This window comes from Silene latifolia, chromosome 10, assembly GCF_048544455.1.
Source record: "Silene latifolia isolate original U9 population chromosome 10, ASM4854445v1, whole genome shotgun sequence".
Classification (NCBI taxonomy): Eukaryota; Viridiplantae; Streptophyta; class Magnoliopsida; order Caryophyllales; family Caryophyllaceae; genus Silene; species Silene latifolia.
In genome coordinates, this window is record NC_133535.1 from 160,236,540 (window position 1) to 160,251,776 (window position 15,237).

Sequence of the window (15,237 nt, forward strand, 5' to 3'; positions counted from 1 at the left end):
GATCAGCATTTCCGCTTTCTTCTTCATCAAATTCGATGTCATCACCTATGGACTTCAATAACACAATCATAAGAGTTTGTTAGCAAAGCTAAATCAGTAGTTGGGAATTTAAGTTCGAGCGTCAATATATTCCAGGTTTTCTTTCGAGTACATTTGCATTCTAGCATCTATATATTCCAAAAGTTTCGCAGTATCACCATTAGAAAAATTATGATGATGAAATTCTAGAACTGGGCTAGTAGCCGAAATTTGAGTCCATCTTTTCAACAAGACGCTAGTTCTATACGGCTCTTTCGTACCCAGATGAGAAATGATGTGATGTATCATAAAATCCGGCAAATCTGAGAGCCTATCCATTGAATTCAACTGTCCAGGTTTTGTTTTCTTGGTATCATTTTCTCAGAGGAATTTCGTCGAACAGGTAGACTGCACTCTGTAAATGTAAGACTTCTAACTAAACAACAATTCTTGTATAGAACCGTTTTACACGACTTCTGTGGGGAGGTAAAGGGGATGAAGTTTTTGAACGAAGTACTGGAAATTTTAAATTAAATTTTCATTTCGAAAGAAAGGAATTGAGTTTGAGAACTGGGAAATGCTCAACTTGTATTTAACTGAATTTCAACAAACATAATAAATTTGGATTTTCGAAAAAAAAAAAAAAAAAACTAACTCTTATTTGATCTGTCCTAAAAGGTTAAAATAGATAATTTGTGATCTCGGTATCGAATAGATGAATCATCTCAACCAAAATCTTAAGCTGTCAGGGTCATCGTGACCTTTGGTCACACGTTCGACTCCTCAAAAACTTACGAAGTGGACTTTCAGCACATGGTACGGGGGATGATGTACAACTAACCACTTTTCAAGCACAATGGGCATTTGAGTGAGAGAGTGTAATAGTAATAATTAAAATAGTTAGACTTCAACCATCACTTTAAGGTTTTGGTTAAGATGGTTTATCGTAGATACTAGATAGTACTCCGGCTTCTTCGCAATGATCTCCCACATTTATTTTCTCCAGTTTTCAATGCGGTACTTTAATCATAATTTTTGGTATTTATATACGGTAGTTTTATTTTAGGTTGAATTCGAACTTTATCAGGTTATCACTTTCTAAGCCTCTAGGCTAACACGAGTTCAGTTTTTGTCAGCTCGTGTATTATCTCAACTAAGCTAGTGTATTATCATATTAAGCTAAGCAATCTTTTTTTCATTCTGACAAAAAAAAAAAAAAACTAAGCTAGTGTTTTTTTTCTTTTTTTTTTCAGGGGCATCAAAGCTGTTTGATGTTTATAAATATGTATTTTAACTTTTTATGCCTGAATTTGTAACTGATTTAGAATTTGGATATTTTATACGAAGTATATGTCATATGGTATCACAAGAAATCAAGAAAATTAAGACCGATTTGTGAAGGTTTCAAAGATAAACGTCACTGCATTTTGGGCAAAACTAGGTAAGAAACTCCGGTTTGCAGGACGACATGGGTCCTTAAAGCATCAACAAAAGTAGTCCATAGCAAACTTTGTATGAGAGCGCGATAATGCAAAATAGATACTACAGTCTACAATCTAGTTGAAAGAAAGATGAAGTATTTCATTGTGATTCAGTCAATCTAACAATCCGACTGAATGATGTCGCATTGAAATACAGTAATGGAGGTAAATAACAGGCTGCATCACAGATTCACACTCAATGTCGAAACCAGTACCCCATACACGGTACCTGATTAGACTGATCGAGTAACAAGATTTTCAACATTGGTTCATACTACGGACCAACAGAAAAAAAACAATTAACAGATTTTTTTTTGTTTGAACAAACCAATGAAAACAATTATATAGGTAATTGCTCTTAATAAACACACACAGACGTTAATTTGGGCGTTTACCAGATTAAGAATATTTCCGGTATCAAAAGAAATCAAGAAAAACCGAACTGATATAGTGCATATAGATACAGTTAGAAAGACTGCCTGGTATGTCCTAAAAATAGTGTGCTTGAAATCAAACGTTCTGTCGGTCAGTTAAATGAGTGTCAATGTCGTACTGCATGAAATCAACGTTCTGTCGTACTGCTATGTCCATCAAACTTGCAGCGCCATCAACTATAGACGGAGGGGCTGAATTTCCTCACCAACACAGTCTCATCTGTACGTCGAGTAAATCAAAGCCACTGGTAGTCTCTTCAACTTCAATCCGTTTCAAAGGATGTCTCAAACATTTGACCATATCCACTAGGTTATTCAGCAAAGTCTGTAAAACAACAAGAGTGAGTTCAATAAGATAGATATATCGAAAAACACTACTCATCGCCAAACTCGTTACCAAGCATACGGAGTATAAGTTAATTTGTGACCCATTTCAGTGCCTAATTCGACTGAAAATAACACAAAGCAAAAACAAGACCATACCTCAACTATCAATTTACAACAGTCACACTCAACTCGCAAAGAAATTATATGAGGGTGGCAAGTCCAAAATAAACCATTTAAAAACGCTGAAAGCGAGGAGCTTGATAGTTCCGAATATAAGTACAGGTCTAACTTCAGCTCTCTCCGATATCACAAGGGGGTCCAAGTTCAAAGATTTCCGCTTTCTTCTTCATCAAATTCAATATCACCATCACCATCACCATCACCATCACCATCACCATCACCATCACCATCACCATCACCATCACCATCACCATCACCATCACCATCACCATCACCATCACCATCACCATCATCATCATCATACTTCAAGAACACAATCATAAGAGTTGTTAGCAAAGCTAAAGAAAACATAAACTCATAGTCTAAACAATTATATATATGCAGCTCATTTGCGATACCTTAGATAATTCCCCGAGGAAACAGATTTTCAAAACATTGCAACTATTTAGTCCTTTCAAGAGCTTCTTCAGTTTGATAAATTCGTCAGTGTCAAAATACGAAACACACGTATCAATTTGGATGTTACAATTGGCTTGACTATGAATAGTGATAGATAAGGACGGTTCTATATCACCATAAAAGTTGAACTTATTCAAATTTGGAGCATCAATCACAACATTTAACAAATTATCACAATCGGAAAAGTAAATTTGTTTTAGTTGGGTATGCGATATTTTGGTATTCGTCAGCATGTAACAGCCAATAAACTTCAATTTCTCTAGCGAGGTGAGTTCCGGTACTAGTTTAGCAAGATCCTCCCCTGTAATACAAAGACTAGTTACGCTTAGATGCCTCAAATTTCTCAATAAACCCCGATTTGAGATAATCGGCCAGGGTTCGTTCTTGCCGTTGATATTGTACTGAAAAGACCTAAGACTAGAAGTCTCGAGAATGACTTTCCCGCCGTCTTCAGGTACATGTCCCCCAATATAGAGATCCTCCAGTTTACTATGACGTGGAATCACCAAATTTTTGAAGCCAGGGCAAAATGAGAGAACCAATTCTTTCAGGTTCAGACATGAACTAACAATATGAAATAGCATACGCTCCTCTAAAACGACATTACGAGATAAATGCAAATACTCGAGAGACACAAGATCCACAGCTTCATAGTATGGTATCTCGACATTATCACAATCAAGATGTTTTAACGACTTGGCACGAAACAGAATATCGGGTAATTTGTAGTTAGTAGGACCTCCAAGTGTAATTTCCGCAACTTGGTTACGCAAGGCTATCTCAAGCCACTCATCAACTTTGGAAGGCAACAGTAAATCATTAGCCGGAATTGCAAGTTTGAACTTCGTCATACGCAGGTTTTCTTTTGAAAATTTTTGCATTCGAGTATCTATATATTCCAAAACTCTTGGAATCATTTCCGTAGTAAACTTGTTGTTATAATAAAGATAAAAATCGAGAATTGGGTTCGTAGCGAAGATTTGATTCCATCTTTTCGACAAGACGCTAGTTCTATACGCCTCTTCCTTACGCAAATAAGAAATTATATGATGTATGATAAAATCCGGTAAATCTGAGAGCCTATCCGTAGAATTAAACTCCCCATGTTTTGGGTTATTGCAATCGGGCGTCATTTTTTCCGAGGAATTCCGTGAAACAGGTTGTAAAACTTCTATCTAAAGTTGATTGAATGTGTGTGTACTGTATTTCACTCATGAATAATAAAGAGGTAAATATATATAGTAGAATAAATTAGGGCTGAGTACAAAAATACGATACGATTTTGTTATATAATAGAGCCAATATAATAACCTAAGGACAGAAGAACTCTAGAACAAGGAAAGTGTACAAATTACAATAGGAAATTGAATTGGTAATAAAAATATCTAAAACCAAGATATGGAAGCAAGGTAGGATTCTCATCATCTCCACACAAGATATGGAAACTAGCTAATTTCGATCTCACCCGACCTTGATAAAAAAAAAGTGAACTCATAATAAAGTTTGCTAACCTAACAAAACGAAACATGACCGCTACTCAATTTCCTGTTATTCATAATAAGCTTGCTAACCTAACAAAAAGTAAACTCATAATAAATTTGAATACAGAGTCAGGCAGCTGAATGTACGATTAGACGATTAGTACTGAACTGACTGGTAATTCATAACATAAGATGTGTGTTCGGCTGACATATGACGGAAATTATCAGTACTGAACCAACTGGTAATTCATAACATAAGAGGCGCAAATAATAGAACGAATAACTTTGTTCGACTGAAAATGAGAGAAATCGAAAACATGGCCATACCTCGATTGTCAAGCTATAAGATCGTAAATGAACTCGTAAAGAACTTATATCGGGATGGCAGGTCCAGAATAAACCATCTAGTAAAGCTGAAAGCGAGGATTTTTGAGAGTATCCAGGATTTCTGACTTCCATCTTTTCGACAAGACGGTAGTTCTATACGGCTCTTTGGTACCCAGATAAGAAATGATATGATATATGATAAAATCCGGTAAATTCGATAACCTATCCTTAGAATTTAACTGCCCAGTCTTTGATTTCTTGGAATCAGGTAACATTTTCAGTCAGGAATTTCGTCGAACAGATGGTGTGCACACCCCTGAAATTAACAGTTGCAATTCCTGTCTGATTAAAATAAGAAAACCAATTAGCAAAGACGCCAAATTTTGTAAGGAAGATATTAGAAAAAAATTAAAAGGGAAAATTTTATACTGCCTCCCAGTCACTATAATGTTCCCTCTTTCCCAAAACGGATTATTCAAGTAATGTCCCCTTTCTATTTTTAGAAACTTTTACTCTTATTTTATTCATTCCTCTCTCCTATCACCAAATCCCACACAACTCTTTTACTCCTATTTTATTACTTTCTTTTATGTTTTGGCCCCACAATTCTTTATTTAACTACTAATAATTCATCCCTCTCTCCTATCACCAACCCCACACAATTCTTTTACTCTTATTTTAATACTTTTCCTTAAATATCGTGTCATTATCAAATGGGAACATTATGACGACTGGGAGGGAGTATAAATATTTTTTCGGTGTCAAATGAGGTGCAAGGGCGCTACTCACTAAGTCACTAGTACATAAATGTATGGTAAATGTTTTGTTAGTGTGGATAAATCATAAATGTATGGTAAAATGTAAAGGTGTATTTGAACCTTTGACTTATTATCAGGTGTTATCACTTTTTAAGCCTATAGGCTAACACAAGTTCGGTTTTTGTTTGTATATGTGAGCTCGTCTATTATTTCAACTAGTGAGGATCCTCTGTCTTATTTGGTGTCTCATTTTGTGTCTCACTCTATACACATCTTGACACATCAAAGCATTATCATAATTATTCTTCATTTTTTATTTGCAACAAGTGATATGTCGAGATATGTACGGAGGGAGACACAAAATGGGAAACAAAAGTGGACAGATGATCTTCACTGATGGTAAATGAGATGGTAAATTGGTAAGAGTTGTCTTATTATGAAAGTGGTGATAAGCGAGTGTAATGTTTGGGTTGTGACGATGATTTCGAAACTTGTCCACAACGGTTCGTACTGCGGACCAACTGAAAAAAACATTAACAGTTTTTTTTCTTTTTGTTGAACAAACCAATGAAAACAATTAGAGTAAATATATAAGCAATTGCACCTAAAAAACCACACACGACTTAATTTGGGCGTTTACCAGATTGAATTTGGCTATAACAAGAAAATTTCCGGTATCAGAAGAAATCAAGAAAAAACCGAACTATATAGTCCATATAGACACAATTACAAAGACTGCCTGGTATGTTCTAAATTCGGCCCACAAATGAGTGTCAATGTCGTCGCATGAAATCAACGTTCGTCAAATCTTGCTATGTCCATCACATTTGCAGCGCTATCAACTACAGACTGAGATACTGCATTTCTTCACCAATACAGTTTCATCTGTACGTCGAGAACATCAAAGCCACTAGTAGTCTCTTCAACTTCAATCCGTTTCAAAGGATGTCTCAAACATTTGACCATATCCACCAGTTTATTCAGCAAAGGCTACAAAATGACGACTGTGAGTTCAATACCAAGCATATTAAGCCAAAATTTCCTTTGCTGATCGATTTTTAATAAACTCAAGTCATAAGTTAATTCGACTGAAAATAACACGAAGCGAAAACAAGACAATACCTCAACTGCCAATTTAAAATGTCCATAATCAACTCGCAAAGAAATTATACGAGGCTGGCAACTCCAGAATAAACCATTTAAAAACGCTGAAAGCGAGGAGATTGATAGTTCCTGATATGTGTACAGGTTTAACTTCAACTCTCCGATATCACAAGGAGGTCCAAGTTCAGCATTTCCGCTTTTTTCTTCATCAAATTCGATATCATCATCATCATCATCATCCACAGAAATACTCAAGTTTACTACAGCGTGGAAATACTAGATTTTTAAAGCCAGAGCAATTTATGAGACGCAAGTCTTTCAGTGACGGACAGGAACTAACAATATGAAATAGCATACGCTCCTCTACAACGACATGACATAAAACTAAAGACTCGAGAGACACAAGATCCACAGCTTCATAGTAGGGTATCTTGACATCAACACAATCAAGGTGTCTTAACGACTTGGCACGAAACAGAACACGAGGTAATTTGTACTTAGCAAAACCTCCAAAATCAATTTTCGAAACTTGGTTACGCACAGCTATCTCAAGCCACTCGTCAGCTTTGCAACCAAACAGTAAATCAGTACCGAGAACGGCCAGAAGTGCAAGTTTGAACGTCGTTATACGCAGGTTTTCTTTTGAAAATCTGTGCATTATAGTATCTATATATTCCATTGTAAACATATAATGATAAAAATCCAGAATTGGGTTCGTAACGAAGATTTGATTCCACCTTTTCGACAAGACGCTAGTTCTATACACCTCTTCTGTATCCAGATAAGAAATAATATGATGTATGATAAAATCCGATAAATCTGAGAACCTATCCATAGGATTAAACTGCCCAAGTTTTGGGTTATTGGAATCGGTCATCATTTTCTCTGAGGAGTTTCGTCGAACAGGTAGAGTGCAAAACTTCGAACTAAAACTCGAGACTAACAGCAATAATATACGATACGGTTTTGTTATATAGTAGAGCCAATACAATAACCTAAGGATACCCTAGCTTTCTCTCCCCCTTCTACCCTAGCTTTCTCTCCCCCTTCTCTCTAAAAAACAAAACCCTAAATCCTCCCACCGCCACCCATCAACCCCCTACCATGTCGCCGGGGATAGGGTCTCTCAAGACCTTTCTCCGGCGACCCGTCTCCTCTCTTCCGATTAACCCTCCTCCCCTTTCTTACCCACACCCGGTTCTGGATCGTACGGGTCTACCCGTTCCTCTCGGTCTACGTGGTGTATGTGGGCTGTTCGGGTCTTATCGGACGAGTTTGTTGAGGTGGTGTGGCAGGGTGGTGCTTGGATCTGGCGGTGTTGTGGGTTGGTAGGGAGACGGTGGCTTCCGTTTTTTCCTGGGTTCCGCTTTGTTTCCTTTATGTTTTTGTTTAAATTCCGCTTTCATTTTTGTTTCGTCTCTCTTTCTGAGGGTTCTGTCCCCGTCTATCGGTGGTGTCCTTCTCTCAGTTTGAGAGCTTTCGTTTTCTGGTTCGTTTGCAGTTTTCTAATAAGTCAGCAGAAGATTAGCGTTGTTATAGATCGTTATATGATTTTACATATTTTGTCCGATTCATGGCTACAATCAATCACGTCAGAAGAAATGGATACTCGTCAAGGAAGATTCGGAGACCCTCTTATGAATGAAAGCCTTTTGCGGCGAATCGATGATAGAGACTCTGTTGCAGTGTTTCATTCTTTGAACAAGAATTTATTTCCTATGGTTGTAATCGATTTGTATCCTATTGAGCTTGGCATATGTTGTAGATGTCGTATGACTTTTTATTAATGATAATGATCTTTTCTCAAAAAAAAAAAGAATTCTAGAACAAGGAAAGTGTATAAATTACAATAGGAAATTGAATTGGATATAATATCTAAAACCAAGATATGGCACAGTTAGTCTTGCTTACACGATTTTTGGGAACATTTTATTGATATTCTTAAAATTATTGGAAATTATATTATTTACTTAATATTCTTAAAACAATAAATCTTGCTGAAGACGGGTCGGAGCAAGTGACGGGTAATGCCACTTACAAAACGAATAGGGAGGACAAGGTGGGGGCACCCCCATGTGCTTCCCTCTCTCCTCTATTTGGGTCATTTGTGAGAGGAAATGGTATCCGTCACTCCAAAGTGATGGATACGTGCCGTCTTCAATGAGATTTTGTGTTCTTAAAATTATTTCTCTCAAAAAAAAAATATTCTTAAAATTATAAATTGTAAAATTGAAGAAATAGTAATCTATATATCTATCTATCTATATTCTATTCTATATTCTATATATATATTAATCCTCTAACTTTTATGTTGACATGGCATCATATAATTTCACCAATGGGTTGTTTGGTTGATCAAGAAACTTAATTTTCTTAGGAAAATGCAATTCATGGGAATTAAGTTCCCTCATCCAATTCAGGTGAATTTCGGAAAAGTGTTTGGTTGGTCATGTAGGAATTAAATTCCACAGGAACTTCCAATGACCAAAGGGGGGAGTAGGTAAGCAACTTCCCACATCATGTAGGCATTGAAAGTTCCTGGGAAGTTCCAATTCCTACATTTTGTAAAATTTATGGCAACCAAACAACCCATGTTTTTCAAAATCATGGGATTTTCCAATGCCTATGTTTTCTAAGTGGCAACCAAACGACCCCCAAATATGACATGACATTTGATGGGTAATTAAGAGTATCATAATCCAAAAAAATGATATACTGCTAAAATTATTTCCTAATTTAAGACATTGATTTTGTATAATAATTATGTTGTATGATATCAATTTTTTATAAATTTAGATTTTATTTAAGGAAAAAACGTTATTCTAAAAAAAAAAAACAAAAATCATTCTATTTCTAACTGAGATCTCTTTGAAATCAGTATACAAGAAAGCCTATGTAAAATAAAATAACTTTTTTTTTTCTGGAAATAAATACATGTAATAATTTTTTTTCAAAGTAACTTTTGTTATTTGGGAAAGACCAACCCTAATTAATATTGTCGAAGAAATGCCTTTTATTTTATTGAAATTATGATTTTATCAGACAAATCACGGGTATTATGATCACTTTAAATTAATTTTACGTGCGTAAAATAAATACTTTTCACTAATCTATTTATATTAGGTTGAGCTCACATGTCGTACGGATGTTGGTAGACCTGTCAAACCAGTCGGAGGAGTGGGGCCGTAAGCCAGGTCATACTGGACGGGTCAAAATAAAGGTCGGGTTATGTGGGTTACGAGTCGAATTGTGGTCAAAATACGGAAAAAAATAGTGCCCAACGCTTTAGTACACTATTTTTAAATCGATAAAATATTTTAAAAACAAAAATTAAAAAAAATATTTAATATTAATATCTTAATCTTATTAATAGTTATAAAAGTATTAATTATATTGACAACTATACAAATTAAGTTATTTTAATTATTATTTTATTATTAAAGGTTACAACAATTTATAATATTAATTTTTTAATTATTTATGTAATTAAAAGTACAAAAACTAATGTTTTATTACTATTATTTCAAACATAATATATAAATATTATTTTTATAATAAAAATATTGATTCATCTTTAATCAAACAGGTCGATTCGTTCAGGGTGGGTTTCGACCCCAAATTAACGGGTCATTTCAGATTTGGGTTGAACGGGACCCGGACTCCCAGGTTGAGAAAAATACAAAAACTAATGTTTTATTATTATTATTTCAAATATAATATATAAATATATATAGTTTAATAAAATTAATATAATATATAAATATTAATAGCTCCACTCGACCGAGTGGAAGCCCACTTGATCGAGTGGAGGCTCCACTCGGTCGAGTGGATGGCCACTCGGTCGAGTGGATGGTCACTCGGTCGAGTGACCGACTTTCCAGGCTTTCCAGCCTACTGTATTGGCTCACTCGGCCTCCCACTCGGTCGAGTGGAGCTGCACTCGGCCGAGTGGGTTCTCTATTCGGTCTAGTTATACTTGGATAAATACGAGGTATTATGATGGAATTTATGTATTACAGACAAACAGTAATTGGGATAGTAGAATAAAAATTAGGGCTGAGTGAAAAAATACGATACGATTTTGTTATATAATAGAGCCAATAGAATAACCTAAGCATAAAAGAACTATAGAAAAAGGAAAGTGTACAAATTACAATAGAAAGTTGAATTGGTAATAATATATCTAAAAACAAGATATTGAACCTGGGTAGGATTCTCATTATCTCCACACAAGATATGGAAATTGGAAACTAGCTAATGTCGATCTCACTCGTGCTTTAAAAAAGGTAAAATCATTGTAAAGCTTGCTTGTTAAAACCGAACACGAGTAATTTTCAAAAATTCCGCGCCAAATTTAAACCAAATTGATATTGCAATGATGAATGTAATTGATTGAGTTTCGATTTGACAAAACTAAGCTGATCGAACAATATGATGAATGGGGATTGATCGAGTCTAGATTTGACAAAACTGAGTTAACTGAACAATTTGACCTATATTGACTTCCACACCTAATATGCACTCGACAAAGAACGCAATTTTGATCCACAATCCAAATTGACTTTGGCTTGAATTAATTAGACATCATCTAACATGTCCAAATGTTTATTGTTGTTCTCTCTATTTTCTCCAATAAGCCCCATTGACCCCGAAATTGGGTCAATGAGCCAATTAAAAACCTCAACAAAATACTCGCTATTATCTCTAAATAACTTAATGACAACACATTTACAAGTTACGACGTACTCAAAACTAATTCACCCTCGAACTAACCAAAACCCAACCCACGCCGCACACACCAGGTGGCAATCAGGTCACTCGAGTCGTTATGGGTCGGGTTAAGGCGGGTCGGGTCATATTGGGTTTGGGTTATGTCGGGTCAGTGACTGGTTCGGGTCGGTTCATGTCGGGTCATCTTCGGGTCGGGTCATTAATGGGTGGCAAGTCAGGTCGGGTCATTAGCGGGTCAGTGTCGGGCCAGGCTAGTAGCATATATTTTATCTTATATATTTAGTTTTAGATGGTAATTTTATGTTTAAATAATGGGTAAGTGTATTAATTGTAGTTTTAAGTAAAAATAATTAAGATGAATGTCAATTTGGTGTCATTTAAACCATTATTAAGCTAGTTCATCTATCGGGTTGAGAAAATATCGAGTTACAAGTCAGGTCGGTTCAGTTCGGGTTCAGGTTGGGAAAAATAAGGTTGCTATCGGTTATCGGGTTGGGTCAATTTGGTTTCGGTTCGCCCAATTTTCGGGTTGCGTCGGGTCGGGTTTAGGGCGGGTCGGGTTAGCTTTTGCCAGCTCTATAACACCACGCCTGATTGACCCATTTGCAAGCGCAGTTGGTTTCCCTCTTTCTGGCGCCAAAAGATCAAACATATTTGGCGCCAAAAGATACCTCGTAGTTACTGTAATACTTGAACAACTGAAACACTCTTTCTGTATTCTTCAAACCCTAGCTCTTCTTCACATTTTCCCGCAATCTCCGGATTAATTTTCCTTCCCATGTGTTCGATTGATTCAAACCCTAATGGTATATACTCTTGTGTTTTCTTTATCTTCCAATTTTATTTTATTTTGATTGAATATGTTGCATAACTGTGGTATTTAGTTGTTTGAGATGGGTGTTTTTGAATTTTAATTAGTAGTGAAGATATGATCAAGAATTATGAATTGGGTATTTGTTAGTTTAGCTAAAGACTAGGAATTTAGATAGTGCATGCCAACTGTTTGACGAAATTCCTGTGAGAAAATCATGATGTTTGGGAAAAATGTAACAAAGGTGAAAAGGGGTACAGTTGATAGAATTTCGGAGCTTCCGGAATTTATCCTGCATAATATTCTCTCAATGCTTGATACTAAAGAGGCGGGTCGTGCTAGTGTGTTGTCTAAGAGGTGGTATGATGTTTGGTCTTCTATTCCGGTTTTGGATTTTCATTTTCAGTACTTTGATACAGATAAGATACAGAGTTTTCTGGGGTTCATAGATAGGACTATGCAAAGGTATTTTACTCAGAAGTATAGAATAATGAAACTTAACCTTGAGCTTCGTATGGTGAATGAAAAGATTGAACTTTTGGTTGATAAATGGTTGAAGATTGCGGTGCAAAACCAAGTCGAGAAGTTGGAATTCCAGGTACATGATCAACATTCACCGGTTTACAGGCTGCCTGAATTTCTATTTCGAGCAAAATCATTGAAAGTTTTGACTTGTGGGAATGTTGTGATGCCATATTATGAGACCATGGAACTTATCTCTCTCGAATATCTTCATTTAATTGTGAAAAATGTAGATGTGGATATGTTCCAAAGGATTATCACTTTTTGCCCCTTGGTTGAATTAGATATTACAATAGAAGAGCTTGGAAAAATTTCACTTCCTTGGACAAGAAAAATGAACGAGGGAACCGAATTTGTTGATAGTGGCATAATGCAATCAAACTTCAAAGCTTCCCCGCTTAGAAATTTTGCATATCATGGCCTCTTTAGATGTATTACGTGGCCATGGAACATGAATGTGGTTGCGTTGAAGAACTTGAGAAAGTTGGAGATTGTTTGTGCTACTATAACAGATGATATAGTTTTTGAGTTGGCTCACGGGCTTGTAGCTTTAGAACGCTTAGTATTAGCTACATGCACAGGGCTGAAATGCATTGAAGTCTCAAGCATTTCGCTAAAGGACCTTGCAATCGTTGAGTGTGAAGACTTGACAGAGGTTACTGTTGACGCCCCTAACTTGCTCGAGTTTTGGTACAACTGTGAATTAGAAACCCCTCTCTCGTTGAGCAGAGTGCAAGATCATTGTAATGCTCAATTCTTTCCGTTGTTCGTGCTGGATTCTATCACTACGGTTTGGCTTGTTAAGCTAAAGAAGTTTCTCGTAGAAACAAGTGCCTTCAAATCTTTATTGATTGAGTTGTCTAATTCTCTTCAGGTATGACTTTCCACCCATTTGATGACTTATTTATTATGTTTAATTGTCTTGCATCCGTCATAGTAATCAGAGTCGTGTCGTGATGGTGTATTTATGAGTAAGGCTCGTACAATCTTGCCTAAGATTATGTTGACTTCTATAGATTGAGATAGAGGAGGAGCAACTAAAGAATGTGGTTACTGGCCCGTCATACAAACTCAGAGAGCTAAAGCTGCGTGAAACAAGTGCCTGGGACTCTACGAAATCTTCACTAACGGCCTTTCTGGATGGACTGTTTTGGTGTTGCCACCCTGATATTCTGTCAATAACAAGTTCGCATAATTTGACTGCTAAGGTATGCTTTTCAGTGCTGGGGTGCTGCCACCCTGATATTATGTCTATAATAACAAGTTTACATAATTTGACTTAACGCATGGTATGTTCTGTTTGTTATATGGTTTGCTGTCTTATTAAATTAACTTGGCGGGTCTTGTTATCGTGTATATGGGGTATAGGTGGTGGGGGGTGCTATAATTCAAAATCTCTCTTACAAAAATGGCGGAATTGGGACACCTAGATTTGATGTGAGGGGGTGGTGGGGAACTTTACCCCTTGATGTAATGCATCACCCTGCGGAGGTGTTGGGTGACTGTTTTGCTTCTCATATAACCTCGTCAAGACTGACTTGACATGACCCACCACATAATGATTTTGCTCGAAATAGAATCTCTGTCAGTCTTCTTGCTTTACACATATGTTCACCACATAATGCATCATTTCCCGGAAGTAATCCCTCTTTATGTTGCGATAATTTTTACCACAAACATCTCGCTGGAACTAATTCCTCGTATTTATCCATTTTTTAGTCGATCTTTAATATCCTGAAGAGGAAAGTGCAATGCTATAAGCATCTCCTGAGAAGCATCGAAATTGAAGGTGTTGATACCTCAAACTTTCTCGAGGAACCATCAGAACTTGAGTTCAGGTTAAGACTGTCCTGGTTTTAAGTTTAGCTTGTAGAGATCTCAAATATATGTGTTTAGTACTACAAGATTAATACATCCCTTCTGTTTGGTTCGGAATTCTGTTGAGGTGTTGGAACACTCTGTCAAGTTTATCTTACACCTTTTTCTATTCAATGTTTAGTTTATGTCTTTCTACCATGGCATTGAATCGTTGCACTTGTCGTGATCATGGGAAGGACATCAACATCGTACTATGTGGATGGAATGAACAATTGTGTTGTTTCTTTTTTGAAAATCGGAATATTAGTTATATCAGCTCTACTGGTCTAGTAAAGCTGATATAACTAATAAGTAGTAGTCATTTCAAGCTGCATTTAAGGAAATTCTAGTGGAACCACAAATCGAACACGATATTATGGTTCATTCTTCAGCCTACGCAAACTTGGTAACTGGTGATGTTATCTTCGACCAGGTCATTTTTTTTTGCCGTTTAGTTTGTCTGCAGAATTGCAGATCATGGTTTACACTTTCCTGTTAATCTAAATTGGGTTTTTTGTCCAAAACTACCTTATATTTAGGGGTATTTGTAAAAAAACTACCTTATATTATTTTTCTTGTTTTAAACTACCTTTGTTTTCTCTTTTCTTGGTCAAAAACTACCTAAGCTCACAATATGACGAGATTTGATCGATTTAGCGACATTAACCTATCTCACATGACTCTGTTAACATCAAACAACAATGATCAACCGCATAAAAACTACAATTTAACTTCAGCTGACCAAGA

At 36.2% G+C, this 15,237-nt stretch overlaps 2 protein-coding genes across 2 annotated transcripts; one reads left to right on the forward strand and one right to left on the reverse strand.

The window, feature by feature from the left end:
• Positions 1-1,659: 1,659 nt before the first annotated feature.
• Positions 1,660-5,135, reverse strand: LOC141609475 (putative F-box/LRR-repeat protein At4g15060). The gene is made up of 2 exons (XM_074428528.1): positions 2,417-5,135; positions 1,660-2,258 (listed from the first exon to the last, which is right to left on the reverse strand). Exon 1 carries the CDS (start codon positions 4,030-4,032, stop codon positions 2,803-2,805), a length of 1,230 nt encoding a protein of 409 aa, XP_074284629.1. The 5' UTR covers positions 4,033-5,135; the 3' UTR covers positions 1,660-2,258; positions 2,417-2,802.
• A 7,085-nt stretch (positions 5,136-12,220) lies between these two features.
• Positions 12,221-14,636, forward strand: LOC141609476 (uncharacterized). The gene is made up of 3 exons (XM_074428529.1): positions 12,221-13,507; positions 13,650-13,841; positions 14,353-14,636. Exons 1-3 carry the CDS (start codon positions 12,329-12,331, stop codon positions 14,491-14,493), a joined length of 1,512 nt encoding a protein of 503 aa, XP_074284630.1. The 5' UTR covers positions 12,221-12,328; the 3' UTR covers positions 14,494-14,636.
• The last annotated feature ends 601 nt before the right edge of the window (positions 14,637-15,237 follow it).